This window comes from Melitaea cinxia, chromosome 5 (genome assembly GCF_905220565.1).
Source record: "Melitaea cinxia chromosome 5, ilMelCinx1.1, whole genome shotgun sequence".
NCBI classification, from domain to species: domain Eukaryota; kingdom Metazoa; phylum Arthropoda; class Insecta; order Lepidoptera; family Nymphalidae; genus Melitaea; species Melitaea cinxia.
In genome coordinates, this window is record NC_059398.1 from 5772328 (window position 1) to 5793585 (window position 21258).

Here is a 21258-nt window from a genome sequence, read left to right on the forward strand (position 1 = left end):
AGATATATTTAAAACCTTAAAATATTTACGAGATGAGATAATGATAACTTATCCAACTGAAAATGACATATGTATATCTGACTTCAAAAATCCCTTTGATAGACATTCCTTCGTAAAAATTTATAACATGTTAGGCTACCTGTTTGATGGAACTAACATTAGAATTCACATATATCATGATCAAATAATATATCCAACCTTAAACGAAATCCCAAAAATCCTTAAGGAGAACCACGACATACCTATTGCCGGTCATCTTGGAACCAACAGGATGCTTAACCGCATTAAAGAGCGATATTTCTGGAAAAACATGCGAACCGACATTGAATCCTATATCAAAAAATGCCAATCTTGTCAATCTAATAAAGCCCTGCGCAAGATAAATCGAGCACCGATGGTTATAACATCTACCTCAACTTCCCCATTCGAAAGATTATCCATAGACATTGTGGGACCTCTTCCTGAATCTGGAACAGCTAAATTAAAATTCATCTTAACTATGCAGGACGACCTAACAAAATTTAGTTTAGCATACCCAATCCGCAGTATCACCGCCGAAGAGACAAGCGAGTGCCTTTTACACTTTGTGTCTCTGTTTGGCATACCTAAACACATACTTACTGATCAAGGGACAAATTTCACTGCAGAGTTATTCCAAACAACGTGTCAATTTCTGAAAATCAAACACTTATTTTCCTCACCATATCATCCACAAACCCAAGGTGCGTTAGAAAGATCGCATTCTACCCTAAAGGAGTACCTCAAATCGTATATAAATGACAACCAGGACAACTGGCCTCGGTATGTTTACACAGCCATGTTAGCATATAATACAGCCGTCCATTCAACTACTCATTACTCCCCATACGAATTATTGTTCGGACATAAACCGCATATTCCAACATCCGTCTACGAGGAATCATCTACAGCTACATACCCCGAATACGTTAGAATGCTACAACATCGCCTAAAATTCACCCGCGACAAAGCATTAGAGTTTATACACAAATCCAAAACGACATCTAAAGAATACTACGACACTCGCACTCGCCCTGTAGAATATAAAGTTGGCGATTACGTTTTACTCAAAAATCATCTAAGGCTACGTAAAGCCTTATCTCCAATATGGAAAGGGCCATTCAAGGTAGTAAAAATACATGGTGACCACACGCTTTCACTACTCATTAACAGACGCCATGTCAAACACCATTATGATGAAGTTAAACACGCTGAAATCGAGGATACATCTCATTCTGGAAAATAAAATATTATAATTAAGACCATTTTACTCTATAACATAATATTTACAAATTTATCTTTCCTTACAACACGATGGCTAATGCTCTTCAAGAGTATACCCGTCCAATCAAGTCTGGACCAGGCATTTACTTTGATCCAATCGGGAAACTTAAGATTAACGTCGGTCATCTAGATATCGTTACCGCTTACGATATGTCTTATATTGAACCGCATATGGAAAATATTAATTCTATCTTAGGTACGGTACGATTTTTATGTAGTCAGATCCAGATGGAAACAATAACAAACCTAGAATGTCATAACACCTTAGAACCGCTAACTGTAAAATACAACGATATTGTATCAGCATATTCCTCTATTTCACATTTAATTGGTAGTAAAAGATTTAAGAGAGCCTGGATAGGTGCCGTAGGAACTTTATCAAAAACTATATTTGGCACTTTGAACGAAGATGACGCAATAAAATATGATAACGCAATACAAAATGTCCAAGATAACGAAAAAAGGCTAAGTTCATTGATAAAAGAAAGTATCTTGGTCACAACTACAACCTTGTCCAAATTTAACGATACTCTCCATAAAATAAAAATCAATGAAGCTAGCCTTGATGAAGCCGTTAACAACCTTTCTTTAAAACTTAAAAATATCTCCAAAATTTCTGTTGAATTAAATTACAAATCGAATATAGATTCAATCTTGACTAGTTTAGAGGCATCCTTGCTTACATTGTCGTTCCAAATGGAGGATATAACAAATGCCATCTTGTTCAGCAGTCGTAATACTTTGCATCCCGCTATATTACCTCCGAAACAACTGTATAAAGAGCTTGTAGACAACTATAGATACTTACCAACTAATGTTAAACTACCAATAAGTTTAGAGTTAAGGAATATCCATATACTATTAAATGTATCTAGTATAGCTTGCTATAGTTTAAATGATAAGATAATATTTGTGTTAAGATTACCATTAGTTTCCCCAAGGGAATATGAATTATTTCATAGTATAGCATTACCCACTCCACACGATTATGTAAACCCTAATACTTTTAGTCTTATAAGACCTAGTAATAAGTTTATCGCAATGACCAAAGATAAGACAGAATACTGTAATCTGGAATCGCTTACGGATTGCCAAGCAGTTAGCGCAAATGAGTACATCTGCTATATAATGAGTGTTTATCCCACAAGTGCTCATCCGAATTGTGAAAGTGAGTTATTGTCAAAAGTGATCAATGTTCTACCCGTGCAGTGCAAAACCGATTTTCTTAGTGGGATATTAGACATTTGGATGCCCATTTCAGACAATAACTGGATATACATACAATCCCAGAACAATAAAGTGTATATGGACTGTATTAATCAGAAAATTTTGGAATTAGATGTAGTCGGTACTGGTGTTTTGAAGGTACCACAAAATTGTGTCGCATCTTGTAAAACTACAAAATTAGTTCCTAGATTTAGTGGTTTAAGATTAAATATAAGTGTTCCTCGTCCTAATTTTAATTTAATAAAAGATCCTTGTTGTATTTTAGATAAGTTCCAAAATGAGATAAGTAATGAGCCCCCTATTCAACTCCAAAATATTGATTTAGATATTTTTACTTCAGAAACTAGCTTAAGGTTAAAATCTATGTCGAAGGAAGCTGATAAAATCCTTAATCAGCACCAAATTATAAAATACGGGACTCACTACTCAATAGCTATAATGATACTATTTTCTGTAATTTGTATTTACTGTATATTCAAAATTTTTGTATGTATTAAATCGCAACGTCTTTCCTATCGCTTCCCTAACGTCTCCCAACCAACCCAAGAACAAGACATAACCCCTAATCCCGTTAATCCTGATAGGAATCCCAAATCCTCGGTAGAAGATCCTTCCCCTATTAAACCTGTCAAACTCTCTTCGGGTGAAATTCCTTCACCAAGCATTAGAGTCAAGGTGTGACCTTGTATCTCCTAAACTTCAGGCCCCTGAAGTTTATTCTACCCCGGGGAGGTGTTATAATCCTGATTAGTTACCCTTATTCCCTATTGAGCACTCCTATTCTGCCTATTCAGCATTTCTATCCTTTAGCAGGTGTTATTACTTATCCGCCACAGTCAGTCTCATTCCCATCTTCCATCCGCGCTAGACGTGTGCTTTAAAAATTAATTTTGTTTCCTTTTTTTAAAAAGACTCTCGCCTTGAGGCTCCTAACAGCTCGCTGGTAAACAATATTTTCTTTTGCAAGGATACGTAGATAACATTTTGCTTTACAAAATACAGCTACAATTTCAGAATTGATATTGTAAGTTTGACATAAATAATGCAGCCAGCCTTGAATTTGTATTCATGGTACAAAATTTGACTTTGCGGATTATTTTACTTGGCGCGACGTAGTTTTCCATGCGGGACGTTTTGTTATGTTACGCATTTAAATATGTTTGCACTCGATATAACATGGATACAATTCTTTGGATTAATATTGTGTAAATTATATTCGGTAAGGTTATTTCAGAGACGACCTCATTTTTACTTCGATTATACTATGTGGTATGTATGGTTTTTTGGTCAGTCGAAAAGATACGGGAAAAAAATTTCTTTCCCGTATCTTTAGGTACCTTCGGGATTTTTATGTTATTTACGCAATTCGAACTATCACGATGCCTAATTTTCAAAATTTAATCAGATTATACCTGTTTCTAAAGATTACATTTATATATTATATAAAAATACATGTCATATTTAGATACATGTGATATTTAGGTCCCTGTTAGCTGAAGGGGTCTTCAAGTTTCTAAAAAAACATCACCTGATTAATGTCAACGCTACTATGTACACATATTAACTATCTTTTTTTTTTACTATCATAAATATTAGATAACAAATTGCATATGTGTTGTTTTAGATTCCAGCTATCTGTGTAACAAGTTTCACTACAATCAGTTCAATAGTTTTTTTCATCCATCTACCCTCACAAACTTTCAAAACTATACGTTAGTAGGACAATTCCTTCAGCTATAATGAGGTCGCCCTTTCCTGTTTCTTACGACTTTAACTCACTAGATTAAGGGTCATCTTATTATCTATTTCATTAATACAGAAAACACTTATCGCTGCTCTTTCGTAATATTTGCAGTAGTCAAAGCCAGCTAAGTTTGTTTGCTGTCTCTTTAAAATTATAGATGACAAACAAGATATACCTACTTTAGACTATATGGATCACATACTTGACCTGATACACTAACAAACCAGTATTTTTTGATGAATAAATATTTATTACCTTGAGGTGTATTAAGTAATAATTAGTTTAGTGAATGTAACGAAATGTTTTAGGAACATTACCTATTCAAATCTTGGATGTACCGCAGCACAGTACTACAATGTTGCAGCTTAATTTGTCACGCAACTCTGCTAGATTGGAAAATATACAAATCTTTGATATTCATACATGCATGTTTTATAAAGATTAACATCTTTATAATATCATCTTTTAATATATTTCTTTAACATGTATCTATTTTCGAGCTTTATTTCGGTTCGCCACTTCCACGTTTCAAAGTTTTGATTGAATTCCAGGTAAGATTGAAAGTCGTTAGGGTTTACCCTGATACAGAAAATGTCAGTATTTTTTTAATACATCAGTATTTATTACCTCGATGTGTATTCAGAAATAAACATTTTACTAAGTAATTATAAAATAAGGTTTTAGAAATATTCAACAGACAATTTCTCTTGTACTAATGCAGTGTATGTCAGCACCATAGCCTAGTTTAATTTGTCACGCAATGACGCAACTACTATACTGGCAAATGTTACATATCTCAGAGGTGCTATGGAGACATGCTGGTTTATAGATAGATGATTATCATTTGTCTTTAACGTGCTCTTTTTTGGCTCACCACATCCATCACATTCTAGTGTCAATGCTATAATGGAATTACAGGTCAGATGTGATGTGAAAGTCATTGGGGTTTCCCCTATTTACTGTTATTATATTGTCCGCAATACAATAGGTCAGTTAATGACTACGTTTTAAGGTCGTCTTTTTTTTAATGCTGTAGAATGTTGTGACGTCACTTTCAAAACGTTTACGCCACCAAGGATAGAATTAAACATACAACTATAGGGTTTGTTAGCTAAACTAGTATCACGATTCTATCGAAATCAAATCTAGTACCGCAAAGAATGGACATTCTATTAGCAGCGAAGGTAATGCGATCCAGTCAGTCACGATGTTGAACTACAGAACCGTAACAATTAATTTGTTCGAATGACCTTAAGAAATTCACTAACTGCGTTGCGAAGGATAACGGTCTTCCTTTCGACGATACAGTATAAGTGTATTGCACAAACTGTATCATCGAACGATAACTATGATAAGAACAAGGAGAAGGTTATTACGCTATGATACAGATAAAATGTAAGGAATGTTCGAGGAACTGTCAACGAACAATTTCATCCTCGTAATATATAGTAAGGTTAAAGTACCTAAACACAGTTCATACTAAACATAAACAACATGTAAATCTAATATTACATACATAAACATACAGATAGATTATTATTAACATAAAATAGATTTATAAAATGTGTTTACGAATAAATTGAAACTATTAGTGGTAGATTGCATATAATTAAAATAGTTGGTATTATATACAAAGAAACCGGCCGAGTCGGACTCGCGCACCTTAGGTTCCGTACAAAAATTATTATATATTTTTATTATAGGATGTAACTAAAAATTTCTGCTTTTCGCTATTTTTTCTTTATCTTTGCTATAAGAAGTTGATTCGTACTAAATTTCAAGATTCTGAGTTCACGGGAAGTACCCTGTAGGCTTTGATTCCCTTGCGAGTGTCGAAAATTTGTAACATAAACGGCTGTATCCTTTGATTGCGTCGGCTTAGAAGTTTGATTTTTCCACAGCTTCAAGGGACAGCAGACTTGAGTATTTGATATGAATTTCAGTTTGATACCTCCACGCGTTCTTGAGAAAAAGGTGTCTTGACAGACAGGCGGACCAAAAAGTGATCCTGTAAGGGTTCCGTTTTTTCCTTTTGAGTTACGGAACCCGAAAAAACAATAATTTAAACTTTTTCAGCCGAAAAACCAATACTACAATAAAAATATGTTGTTCGTCTGTCACAGGGGTACATATGAAATTGTATTACTGTACCTGTGTAAGAACATGAAGAGTCGACTACCTTCATTCTTTGTACTTCATAAAATTACATAAACACTAGTAGTCTAGTCAATAATAGTTTCAGAGTTATTAACAAAAAACGAAATTCCTTTTTCTGCATCCTAATTTGTGAATAGCTTTTGGAATTTTTTGCGTGCTATAAAATCCTTCCAACCCATTTTTCTAGACGTGTCGTTCCGGATCGAATGAGCTACGGGTCATATTTTTAGGAACTTTATCTCTATTTAACACGTTTTCGAACTTGTTGGCTAGGTAGTAGGCGTTATACACAGTGCCAATTTTGTTTTTGAATAAGGTTAAAGATTATATTTTAATAACGTAACAACCAAATGTGAGCTTTTTAATATTCATAAGGGATAATAAAGAGGAGAATTAATGTTAGCTGGTCCTATGTTAATTACGGCGCAGATACACGTTAAATATTAATAACGCACACACATAAATATTCGGTTCAAGGCTTGATTTGTTGCAATACTGACGTAGCATTTATTACTATTGCAATATTTCATGAAGCAGTTATCGCGACTTTACTTATACTTCTCTATGAAATTTAATTATAATTGTTATTTATTATAGAAATGCTACTCTCAAACTAGTACATACACAAGTCAACCGATGGCAATAAACAATGTCAAAGGTATTGGGCACGCTGTACATTGTTAATGCCAGCCGTGGGAACCAATTTGTCTCTTATCTAACTACGTTCCAGTTATAAGGCATTGCGTTCGCTCGCAGATTATCTAGGTAGTAGGCGGTCTCTAACAAGACTGACCAGCTTAAATTCCCTCTAGTAAATTAATGTCAATAGTACTAACCGTAAATACTGCGAGACCTAAAAACAAGCATAGATAACTTTTCCGCAGAAATATTAATCAAGAATTAAAAATCGGCCCAGTGCAAGCAAACTCGCGCTCGGTACGCTCCGTACAAATAAAATTATTAAAAATATTTTTATTATATGATGTAACTAAAAATTTATACTTTTCACAATTTTTCCTTTATCTGCGCTATAAGACGTTGCTGTGTACGAAATTTCAAGATTCTCAATTCACGGGAAGTACCCTGTAAGTTTTGATTCCCTTGCGACTGTCGAAAATTGCAGCATAAATGGCTGTATTTTTTGTTTGAGATGGCTTGGAAGTTTGATTTTTTCACAGCTCTAAGGGACTGTAGACCTGAGTATTTGATTTGAATTTCACTTCGATACCTCCACGTGTTCCTGAGAATAAGGGTATATATAGACAGACGGACAACGAAGTGATCCATTAATAATCCATGATAAGAGTTCCATTTTTTCCTTTTGAGGTACGGAACCCTAAAAATAAGAAAACAAAAAAAAAATAGCATGAAACTCATATATAACTAAAACGCCACTTAAGTTAAACCTAAGTTGATACTTTAAGTCCGTATTGCTTGTCGTAAAGCTCATAGTTGTTGAATAGTACTTCAACAGCAAGAGGGTCTGTATCTTTTCCCCTTCGGCCTTATTCAGAAAAAAAAATGATACCTACAGAAACACGCGTCAAAACCACTTCAACGATACTAAGACGACGAAAAGCTTCAACGCAATTTTTTCGTTACATATTAAATCTAATGCGTTACGTTTTATTTTAGTATAGTTATTAAGATCTTGTGTCGGAAATCCTTAAATACGAATGAAAATGTTAATAATTGTGTTTGCTGGCAAACGAAAAAAAAACCGACTTCAATTACATCGACAAGTAATACGACGTAGGTAGACGAAAAAATTGTCAAGTAAATACTCATTATCAAAGATTACTCCAAAAGTTGTAATCATATCTCAATGAAATTTAAATGTGACCACATGATAAACATCGGCTTTCGATTAAATTAAAAATCGTTAAAATCGGTACACACAGTAAAAAGTTATTCATATTTTCGAGGGCTTCCCTCGATTTCTCTGGGATCCTATCATCAGATCCTAGTTTCCTTACAACAAAAAAAAAAAAGAATTATCAAAATCGGTTCATAAACGACGAAGTTATCCCCGGACATACATAAAGAAATATGTGTATATATATATATATATATATATATATATATATACGGTTGAATTGAGTAACCTCCTTCTTTTTTGAAGTTGGTTAATAAAGAAAGAAATATCTAAATAGCATGCACACAATATGAACTCTTATTTCGATTTCCAGACAGAAGTAAACAACACGTACCTAATTGATTAATGAAGCCCACGGAATTTGACGAATTTATAAGTCTTCAACAAATCAGCAAGGGAGTATTGAGCCAAACTACATACAAATACGTACTAGGTAGGTACGAATTTGTATGTAGGTACACAGTTACATTATTTATATGTGTTTTTTATTTTCACATATTTAATCAGAGTTACTGGTAAAGGAAGGAAATATAGCGATATTGTACTTAAGCTATTGTTATAAAAATAATTTTCGTTTTTATTTTTTATTTCATTTATTTCCATGTAAACGTTTACAGAGTAAACTTTCATGGACTGTACAAGATTACAATTTTTATAATAACGCTTTTAAATGATGACATTGAATAATAAATTCCAGAAGCAAAATATTTTAACAAAAGAACTGGTTTAGAAAGTGACGAGGAACGTTTAAGTTTATTTGCAAGTAATGTTTCACAAAAAAAAAATACAAAAATTTGTTACTGAAAACGTTTAAATTACATTTCTACACAATATGAGCGTATCCATGAATAATTTTTTTTTTTAATTAAAAGTAATTAAATTATAGTATATCATTTGTTTTTTCATAGACAGTTTAAATAACAACCAACATTTTACGTATAAAATAATTCAAGTGTGAAAACTTACATATTAAGTTAACGTTTGGTTAGAATAAAAAAAATAAAACTTTGGAAATTGAACGGATAACTTTTTAACAGTCTCTAGTCTATCAAAGTAAGTTTAAAAATACGTCATTATACAAGAATCTTGAACGAGAACTAACAGTAACTCTATTTAGTTCGTATATTTTATATGTGTTAAAAGGTGAAGATAACGAAACGAAAAACACTGGAGAAGTATATAATGCCTCAGTAAAATTTTGTAGTGAGAAACAAATATGTTTATAAAACAAGTTAAAAATATCAAATTCACCACGTGAGATTAGTAAATTGATTATTTCAAGTTAATTATGAAAACAACGATACGACATTTCACTGTTTGGCAGTTATAAATACAGTTAAGTAGAAATGTTACAATACCTTAGTTGGGACATCAGTAAACTTCCAAACACCTTTGGTGCAATATGTCTGTGGAAGACCCTGGAATTTATTGTTCATTGTTATTCCAAATATACTTAAGTGAATAAATTTGGTATAATTTTTGAGGAAGACAGTGTGCTCTCTAGAATACGCCAGAATATATAGTCAATGAAATCCATACTGTAAATTCTCTACTGCTGATATAGGGATTTTCCTATTATTTATCTACGAATATTCGATATATTATTATATTTATGTTATAAAAAGGTTCCTTTCTACTATTAGGAGTTGAAAAGTAAGGTAATTTTACACTGTAAATTAATTCGCAGTTAAATATTCAGTCGTCTTTTAATCGTCTTTATTTACATTAGTGCCAGATAATAAGTTATCAACAAGGGTACCTGAGGCATATACTTAAACATTTTCATGATAAACAGCAGTAAAATACATTAGTTAGTGTTTAATGATAGTAACCTTGTCTATTTTGAATTGTAATGTTTCAATTTATTTTAACGTCCCCCCGAACCTCAAAAACCTTGAATTTTGTAGATAAAAGCAAACACGAAACGCAACTTGTTTTCGTTGCTTTGTATAAAATTGAATATTTGATTCTGTTTTATATTCACTGTCCCGGATAACTTCGCACGGTAATTTGTTTTCGTGAATATGAAGCTTGTTTGTTTTCTACAAAACTACCTAGTTCTGAGAATAATTAACATTAAAAAAAATCAATTATGTATAGTCGTTGTCGCGCATTCAAATAGATTAAATTCAAATAGATTAAATAATAAAAAAAATCACGGACTAATTCAATAAATAAAATAGATAACTATTAATTTATTTACGAAATACACATAATCAAGGTCACGTTTTGACTTAAAACATATTTTTATTACACTGGTTGGTTATACGATGACCAATCACGATTAAATTTACTTTGTACAAATTGAAATAAGTAGTAATATTAATTGTTAGCAATTATTATATTTATTGAGTAATACGTTGCTTTCATAAAATAATGTATTTTGGCAATCTGCTGTACAAGACTGAGTAGACACATTACCTACATATAAATATTTAAATACTTTAAAAGCTGTCAGTTCTACAACCTATACATCTATACAAATAAATAAAATTGGAGTCTGTTTGTAATATTAAAATTTACGCTTTTTACTAAATGCATATGGATGTTTACAAGGTATATAGACCAAAATAACATTTTCTACAATTTGTTTCTTCCGGCTAATCTCTGAAACGGCTGGACCGATTTTGACGGGACTTTGATTGGCAGATAGCTGAATGTAATAAGGGGTAACTTAGGCTACTTTTATTTTAGAAATTTATTTATTTAGTAACTCTGCGATCTTAACAATATTTTTTTTTATTTTACGCGGACTTAGTCGCGGGCACAGCTAGTTTTACAATAATTGTCATGTTCTTGTAACAACTATTGTATCGATGTCTCGTTATGGTCCTCAATTTTTGACAGGTTAACTGTGTCAATTTTAGGAATCGCTTCACAAGAAAAAAAGCTCTTCAAGAATGTAAATTTTATTTAACTCTTGGATTTACTGGCGTCCAGTTGTGCCAGGGAAGCATTGTCGATTTCGGCAATGTCACGTAGGATAGTAAAGACACAAATGCGAAGAATGATCAGTGTGGTTAATTTTAAGGTAAATTTTAATTGAGTAGTGAAAAAATAATGTGATTTAATAGTCTTAATTCAGGCAAACAAAGTTGCACACGAGGTTTATATGTATTCAAAATATAAGAAATAAAATATCTTTGGAGTCATTTTTGGCAATTCTTACACAATTTTATATGTTAAGTTGGCAATAGAAATTATTTATTGGCCGTTTCTTAAAACGCAATGTTCAGAACAAGGAAACTACAAATGAGGGCGGATCCGGTCACACTAAACGACTTCCAGTACAAGAAGCAGTGAGTCTGTTATTACGAAACTATAATAACACATGACGAACATAGCTTGTTCAGCTGTTAAGCTTTAACGGTACAATGAGAAATGGTATAAAATGTACCAATGGCGCGTATAAGTAACAATCTGATTTGCAGCATATCTATAAGATTCCTTCACCCCTAACCACTATATGAGTTATAAATATAGAAGAAGAAAAAATTAAAACGGAATAAAACTAGAGGTAGGTATATAATTTAAATGCCTTATATCAATTAATTTTGTTTATTGACGCTGTATTCCATGCAAGACGGCTAAATTTTAGATATTTTTTTTTAACAGTAACTGCGGAGTTTCTGTCGTTTCATCTCTACTGAATCTATATTCCGAATTGAAGATAGCTTTATATTAAGCATTGGGAATTTATAAAAAAACTATTATAACTTCTAAAACGAAGATTTAAGTGTTTTTTAAGCCTACTTGAATAAAGAAATTTTCATTTTGGTTTTGAATGACTTCTATCTGTAAGGTTCACAATTTTATTGCTAAGGTATACTGTAAGTCGAGTCTTGAGTTATGAAGCTATTTACACGCTTTTACGAGTTAGTGCTAAGCGTACACTCAAAATACCAGCTGTCGTGATCGCTGAGGTGAAAGTAATTTAAGTCTAAATATGTTTGTTTTAAAAAACATCTTTATTTTCTACTCCATTCGTGAAGTATAATGTTCGTTAATTAGAACAATATGAACGGTATTTAGAAAGAGGTACAGTTGCGAATAAAATACGCATATAACTATGTACGCCTCATTAGACATTCATAATTATCTAGATATACTACATTTGCTGTGTAGTTACGGCAGTAAAGAATATAGCAATCCCCTCTCTTCCCGTGGGTGTCGTAAGAGGCGACTAAGGGATAACTCGGTTCACTACCACATTGGAACTTAAAAAGCAGACCTATAGCGGGATAACCATCATCTGCTGGCTTTCAAATACACAGACCGGAGACAGGCAGCAACGTCTTCGGTGCGTCAAAGCCAGCCCTGCAGTAACCAACCCGCCTGCCCAGCGTGGTGACTATGGACAAAACACGTGAGTGCGCGCCATTTCTGGCGCGAACTTAGGGAGGCCTATGTCCAACAGTGGACTGCGATAGGCTGAAGTGAGGTGATCTTCTTCTTTATCTAATTCGGTAACTATCCGGATCCGGTAATTTATTTTGGAGCTGTGTAAAATTAAGCTCAGGTCTTTCTCACTGTTCTCAGTAAATGAATACATAAATCAATTTGTAAACGTTAAAGGCTAGAAGATATTCTTTTTTCTTATCTTGTTATAATATATAAGTATAGCACATAATATGATTATAAGAGATAGTTATCGATAATGTTATTTGTTATCTATATTTAAGTACAGGTTCACATAGTAAATCTTTTTTAGCTATACATAAAAAAACACGATAGTTTTACGATTTAAATTTAAATAAGTTAAACCAACAAATTAATAACCAATAGAATAGAATTGTAGTGCAATTAATTAGTTTAACAACTTAAATTATTAACAATCTTCACTTCCTATTAGGCGAGATGAAGTAACGGTATTATTATGTAAATAATAATTTACGATCATAATCGTACGAAGGTCGAAGCGAAAACCGGTACACCAACAACAACTAGATACCTATAACAGGATGTAATTTTTTACTAGTACTAGTGCTATTGATCTGGGTTACAAAAAACAGTAAACGGCCAATAATTTACTTTCATTTCAAACTGGATTGCTATCTGGTTGCATAAAAATAAACGTGATGTTAAAATAAACTACGCAAAGAAAGTCGTAACCGGTCATGTTGCATTGATAACACTAACACCATTTTTAACCGTAAAAAAAGGATGAGGTTCTCAATTCGACTATATTTTTTATGTTATTAGTTGAGATCTGACAATTACATTTGGAGTTATCTCTAATAATACCCATTACTTGACTATTTTTTCGTCTACCTACGTTATTTTACTTGTCCGTGTAATTGAAATTGTTTTATTTTCGTTTGCAAGCAAACACACTTATAGCTACTGTAATAAATTCTTAATTTAAAGATGTAAAGTTTTTGTTTTTGGAAGTAAGCGTTAATGATAAAAGAAATAAACAACTATTTAAAAATAGATTATTGCGGCATAACCGTATAACCCAAGAGCTTAATAATAATTCTTGTCCTTCGTTACAATATTTATTATTAGATCTGCAATGTGAATGTCTTCTATTAATAGCGTTTTACGGTTTTCTGAGGCTCAAACGCTGTCACTAATAAGGAGCTGGGCTTGTTTTTATATCTTATATTTGGAAAGGTGAACAAACCCATAAACCTTTGGTTTATCTAATATGGCAACCGTCCGTAAAAATTGCACGAAACGTTTTTATTGTCATCATCACGCATGCTGGAGAAATCGTCGATTAGCTTCGATTCGGATGACGATCGATGCGTATACTTGTTAGACGATGCAAATCGAACACAATTTCAGGTGAAATTCTTTGGGAACAGTGATTTACGCGGTAAATTATTTTTGACGTACAATGTTTACTTTCACTTTTTTATCAAACAATAAAATCATGACAATTATTCGGAAAACTAACTATTGTTAAAATTGCAACCACATGGTACCTACGTTAAAAATAAACAGTCGAGCAGAAGATCAATACAAAGAGTGATAAAATTATACTTGGCATTATAATGTTTTTGATATTGAGAAACAGGTTTTTAAAAGGTTATTTAAGTTGTCCTATAACAACCACATTTTTACAAGATGAACGTGTAACGACAAATCTGAGGCTGAGGCAAGCTGAGGTCACCACTTTTGCACCTCATCTTTATAAATAAAATGAGATGATCTAACTAGCACGTAAATATACACGACTATAATCATATAATATCTATTGGTTTAAAAATCATAGTCGTTGTAACTAAATGGCCCTCGTAGTTTCGTCGGCGATTACGTCGAGTCGTAGAGCATTGTTTTAAAGCCTACGTTACTTTCTATTGTTAAAACAATATAAAAGTCAGTTCAGTATTTTATGTTTATAAAATACAAACTATTTAATTTTTCTTCGTTTTATTATTAGATAAATGAATGAGTCAATTAAATCTTTATTGTGTTGATAAAAGAACACTTGTTTAAATCACTTATTATTAGATTATAATGCACATTCTACTGACATTAATATTTAATTATAAAAACATGTTATAGTTATTAATGCTTGTCCATAAAATATAAACCAATTACAATAAAATTATAAAATATAGACCAAAACTATTAATATACCTAATGTTTAGATAGCTTATTAAAGTTAAGATAAGGATACAACTATTAATAATAAGAAAGGAATCTTGTTTTTTTATACTTAATTCTATATCATAAAAAAAAATTACTAGTTTGTATGTTATTAATACATTATTGTTTGGCTAAGTATTCCATTATTAAGGATTATAAATTATATGCAAATCACCTTGACTTGTGATCTATTATTAACTGTATTTATTGTAACTTTATATAATAAATTGATGAATAATTTGAAATGAACATTACTCTATCTTTTTGCTGCCAAAGAGTTCAAATTTGAGATAATGAGAATGACAGCTGCATGGATAAAGTCAAATCTATCAGAGACTAATGAATTGCAATTTACAACCCAATTAGAGTTTACAGTTGATTGGAAACTAATTAAATGAATAATGAAGGATATAGAAAACTTTCATGACAAAGTCAAACATCATTAAAATAATTGTCATTTAAACAATTATTTGTCAATTGCAGTTTGTACTGTATATGTTTAAAATGTGTAAATGTAAAATTAACAATAAAATTATGAAATGTACTCACCGGTTCGAGGAGATAAAGGGATAGCTGGTTTGGGTGCTGAGTTGGAGCATAACCGACCAATCTTTGACGGAGGTTTCAGGCCAGATGGTTTAGCAAATGTAGTAGGCCGGACAGGTGTTGAATTTGGAATCGTGGAAGCAGTTGTGCTGACTGTTGACGCTGCTTCTGACGATGTTGATGATGGTGCAGGAGGTGGAACAGCATCCACTTGTGCTTCTGATTTCTCGCTCATCTTGATGCACTTTTTACACTACTCGTTTTAATTTTTTAAATTTATTTTTTTGAACACATAATTAAAATCATAGCTACTCAGCTTATCTATATTAAAAAAACGAAATAATTATTATTGAAAACAATCTACGCCTCTAAAAAACTCTCGAGACTATTAAACTAAAAATACCCGAGTTCCCGCGCAAGGACACGTAATCTGGATCACGGCCATAACGTAAGCATAAATGTAAATAAATCTTATTCACGTTTTTCGTAATTTATCATATTGTTTTCGAAATATGGTAACAATGTGAATAAGTATTCATGTGTATAAATAAATTTGAATAAAAAAAATCTTATGCTCCTTGTGGGCACTTAACATAAGAATATAACTGCATACCTGATTTGAGGAAATAGAGCACAAAGTGCTTTCCGTGTCTTAAGAAAAACTCGCAAAATTTTTACCGCTCATCGGACCAGCTGAGCTTGACAACGTTATCACTACACATAAACTCGAATTAACCGACACACTATTTCTATTATATATTTTTTATTATATACGATTAAAACAATTCCACTCACGAATTATTAATAACAATTAAAATCGAAGCAAAGTTAGATATTTACAATTAAACCATAGAAAACTGGAAAGACGCTCGCACAACACAAAAATTACAACACTGTTTTCCTATACATTGAAGCACTGTTCTTGAAAGGTGCATGGAAGTTTCGAATTTGCATTTTGCAATACATTGCTCTTCATCTTGGTAATTGTATGTTCAGTTTAGAAACTTCAATAATAAAGAATATTTTGGTATTTCTTTTTTCCACGCAATAAAAACATTAGAATTTTTTTTGTATTCTTAACAATATTTGTAAAATATTACCTTTAAACGTCAATAATTTTATAAAAAACAGTGCTACTTTAGTACGTATTTAAAACTTTGCAGTTTACCTTTATAATTACACATGCTTCTCAAGAATCTCAAGTTTTCACTTCACTTTAATTTTATAGTTATCTATACTGTTTGCTGTAACATTTTGACTTGTGTCAAAGAAAAATAGTCCAACAAACGAAATTAGGAAAACGAAAAATTTTACCAACAAAATGTTTATTAAGATTGTGTAGTTATTAAATATTATAAAAATGAAACTCGTTTTTAAAAATATCGATAAAGATGGCAGTGGGTTAGTATTATTGTTAACACATGAAATATGGTACGATTTCATCAGTCTATGTTTAACGATATTTATTTTAAACTATTTTATTATATCTATATCTATCTTTGTTAGGAGCATCGCCCTCATTCCCGAGGAGTCTGAGGATATGTGGCACGCTTACAATCTCATTTCTGAAGGCGATGCAGTTACAGCATCAACAGTTCGAAAAGTACAAACAGAGTCTTCCACTGGATCATCTACTAGTAGCCGAGTTCGCACGACCCTCACTATAACCGTCGAAACTATAGATTTCGATACTCAAGCTTGTGTATTACGGCTCAAAGGTCGTAATATTGTTGAAAACCAATATGTGAAGGTATATTATCCTCAGTTGGTATGTATATATTTATAGGATATTATCATGTATTGTTTTTTAAATGTATTCGACAAAAATTCTAGATGGGAGCATATCACACCTTGGACTTAGAACTAAACAGAAAGTTTACTTTACGCAAACCATTATGGGACTCGGTGGCTTTAGAACGGGTGGAGATGGCCTGCGATCCTGCTGCCAGTGCAGATGTAGCAGCAGTAGTGATGCAAGAAGGTCTAGCTCACGTCTGTCTCATCACACCCTCCATGACATTAGTTAGATCTAAGATAGATGTTACTATACCCAGAAAACGAAAAGGATTTATACAACAGCATGAAAAGGTATTAGTATATTATTTATAAATATAGAATTATTTTATAGAGAATTTGAATATAGGAAATAAAATTCATTTATATGTTTAAAAACCTTTACATTATTGAACAGTAACAAACAAAAAAGGACATAACCTTACTCTATATATATTGTAAAATTCTTGTTAAAATTGACATTTTGATATGGTTGATGGTTGATTATGGATTACTCATTGTAAAGGTTGCTAGGAAGAAAAAATTATGTACCATTTGCTTCTAATGGAATTTGAGTTATTTTTACTAAACATTTGTATAGTTTTGTTACTTTTTGCATTTTTATATTAAAATAAGTAAATTAGTAAAGAAATAGGGTTTTATTACAAAAGTACATCTGCAGAATGTTTTCTCTACTCCTGGAATTTCCTGGAAGAGATTGCTTCTCAGCTATAAGACCATTATTTCTACTCTGTGCTATTTTGCTAGAATTTTTATTGCTGTTTTTGGGTACTAAAAATTGTATTATTGTATCTGTTTATTTTCAGGGTTTGAACAAGTTCTATGATGCCGTTATGCAAGGAATATTGAGGCATATAGATTTTAGTGTAGTTAAGTGTGTAATCATTGCGTCCCCTGGCTTTGTAAAAGATCAGTTTTTTGATTACATGATGCAACAGGCAATCAAAACTGATAATAAGTTGCTCATTGAAAACAAGTCTAAATTTTTGCTTGTTAAAGCATCATCTGGATTTAAACATTCTTTGAAAGGTAAAATACATCTAAGCCTATTATGTAATATGCATAAAAAGAATTATAATTTATAAAATTCAAATATAATTTAAAAGTCTATGTAGCAAACAAACTAGAAATCTTTTAGTTTCTTCTTATTAGTATTATATTCTCTACAGCACTTAAAAACATTTACAGTTTTTGATAACAAAAAAAGGTTGGCAAGGGCGTACTTATCTCTAAAAGAGATCTCTTCCAGTCAACCCATAATAGTAAATGTATATACATATTTTAATAATACTATGAAAATAATAGTAAAGATATTATTTCATATTACACAAAATTAGACAAACTAAATAGTTTCAACTGTGTTATTTGTGTTACAGAGGTACTCCAAGAACCAGCAGTTATGAATAAAATATCAGATACAAAAGCAGCAAGCGAAGTAAAATTATTAGAAAGTTTCTACACAATGTTACAATTAGAACCGGCCAAGGCATTTTATGGGAAAAAGCATGTTGAACGAGCAAATGAAGCAATGGCTATAGAAACCCTTATGATATCTGATAAACTTTTCAGGTAATAATGTATGATGAATATATGAAAGGCCTGGGAAAAAAGAGGTTTTGTCCAAAAGGGCCAAATTAAGGTTAAATTTTAATGAGAGCCAAACAACAAAAATATATATAAATTCAACCAAAAAATCATCCTCAAAGTCATCTTTACTCCTTATGTGACATTATTTTAATAATTCTTTATTCTATTTACTCTTGTATTGAAAAGACATTACTTAAACACTATCAATATAAAGGAGGAAAAGAGTCCTCTTTACCACTATTGTTAAAGTAGTTTTTTTAGGTGATTATACAGCTTTTTCCCACATACTATTAATTTATTATGTCACATGACAATACTCATTAAGAGCTATAATAATCAATCGGAAACTCAAATAAATTTGACTTAACCTTTTTTTTACCCTCTTGGCCCTTTATATGATTATTTGCTTTCCGATGATCTTGGTCTTTGTGATAGTGTCAACATTTTACGGCAACATTGTCACTGTGTTGTATCTAGCAGATGAGTTTGACAGTCTTAAAAAAAAATCAATTACATATTAAAATAATAACTTAAAACCTAGTTGCAAATAAATATATCTTTTCAATTTATTGTAAATTTGTATGTGTGTAGATATTTTTGTTTGTGTCTCTAATATTTTCCTGAAATAATAGACTACCCATAAAAGTTCTGTTAAAAATTTTCTCAAAATTTGTAATAGTGTAAAATAGTCATTACATTCAAATTAACTCATTTGTATAGACAAAGCTAGATAGTCTTTGTGCATGGTAGCTGCAAACCAAACTACTTTCTGGTAGATACATCTTCACTTTCTAATTCAAATACTTATCATTAGAGATAATTGAAATGCTATGTACAATGGAGTCCATTGATTAGAACAATGTTATATGACGTTAAATTTAATTTTTATTGTAAAGGTGTCAAGATATACAGAAGCGAAAAGAGTATGTGTCCCTGGTTGATTCGGCGAGAGAGAATGGTGGTGATGTAAGGATATTTTCAAGCATGCATGTTTCTGGTGAACGTAAGTAAAATAACTTGCCTGTTAATGTTTTGCAGTTTTAAACAATCTATTCTTATTTTTTTTTTACGAGCAACAGAGTGAGTAAATGTATAATGTAATGTAATATAAATGATTTACAATAATCGCTGTTTCTGTCTTATTATAATTTTATGTGTGGAATATGCATGTTAAATGTATAGAATGTAGATAGGAGTTAAGGTTTTGTAAGTGTCGCTTAACAAAATTTTGAGTGCTTACAACTGTCATGTCAGTCCCACAATAAATTACTTTAAAAGAAATCTTTAGGTTTCTAATCTTGTTTAAAAAATTGAATTGGTATTATACACTGGTCGTTTTTCATAGAAATCTAAAAATATGTCATTAAATTTTTGAGTTAAATATTGGAACGAAGTTCCTTACGGCAGGCTTGACATTTCGCTGGGTGACCGAACTGAAAAAAATGTGATACTAAAACCGTAAGAAAAATATATAACGGAAGTGACGTACTCGTAATATCAGTCACACGACTGTATAATATGACATTTGTAAAACTAAAATATTACTAGTAAACTTTTTTTTTAATTATTTATGTAATTTTATACTATCAACAAAAATAAATAAAGACATTTGTTTTTTTTTTCATTTAATAGTTTGAATTATTATTATTTTATTTGATTTATTTTATTTTATGGTATTTGTTATTTTCGAAAATACTAAATTTCCTAAATACTTTTATGTACTTAATTAAAAACCAGTCAACAAAATTAAAAAAAAATCAAGAACTAGAAAATATATTTATATATATTTTCTTCAACATTTTTTTTTTCAAATTGTGTTGCTTCTATACTATCCGAAGGAACTTCGTTCATAAAATACAAGTTGGACAGCTAATTAGCTACTTTTACTATACAATTTGGCTACTAAAAATTGAAAAACTTCACTTCTCATATATATTTTTTTAAGGATAGACATATTGGTTAAAAATTTCTATTTTATATATTATAATTCTAAATAAATAAATACTAAATAGTAATGCATTTTCAAGTTAAAAGAAAATAGTCCGAGATCAAGTAATATTCCACTGATCCTATGTATAGTTCCTTTCCTAATTCCTTTTTTTTTTACAGAATTGGATCAGTTAACTGGTATAGCTGCAATTTTACGCTTTCCGATGCCCGAGCTTGAAGATAGTGATGGACCAGAAAGTGACTCAGATTCAGATTAGGATAAAATGAAACATTTGTGCTTTGAAATGTGTTGAATACCTTTTGATAAATGTTACATTTATCATTGTTGTTTTATGTTGACTTATTTAATAATATAGAATAATAAACTCTTAATATTTAAGTATATTAAGTTATTTCTAAACCTCCAAATAGATACATGTAAAAATTTATTAATGTGTAATATAAATAGGTGTAATTATAAACTAATACAAAATATATT

At 31.3% G+C, this 21258-nt stretch overlaps 2 protein-coding genes across 3 annotated transcripts in view; one reads left to right on the forward strand and one right to left on the reverse strand.

Annotated features, from left to right (window-relative positions):
• Positions 1-16413, reverse strand: part of LOC123653460 (restin homolog) — a 68212-nt gene extending 51799 nt beyond the window's left edge. The window contains exons 1-2 of one of the 2 annotated variants that reach the window (XM_045589455.1): positions 16063-16413; positions 15453-15770 (exon numbers count right to left, since the gene is read on the reverse strand). In XM_045589455.1, the coding sequence (XP_045445411.1) occupies positions 15453-15684 (232 nt within the window). In that variant the 5' untranslated portion in view covers positions 15685-15770; positions 16063-16413. The remainder of the gene's footprint in view (positions 1-15452; positions 15771-16062) is intronic. The other variant, XM_045589457.1, reaches the window with a different exon arrangement.
• Positions 16414-16638: 225 nt separating this feature from the next.
• Positions 16639-21159, forward strand: LOC123653987 (protein pelota). Its single transcript, XM_045589951.1, has 7 exons — positions 16639-16850; positions 16956-17199; positions 17283-17537; positions 18050-18272; positions 18620-18812; positions 19727-19833; positions 20940-21159. Exons 1-7 carry the CDS (start codon positions 16810-16812, stop codon positions 21035-21037), a joined length of 1161 nt encoding a protein of 386 aa, XP_045445907.1. The 5' UTR covers positions 16639-16809; the 3' UTR covers positions 21038-21159.
• Positions 21160-21258: the final 99 nt, after the last annotated feature.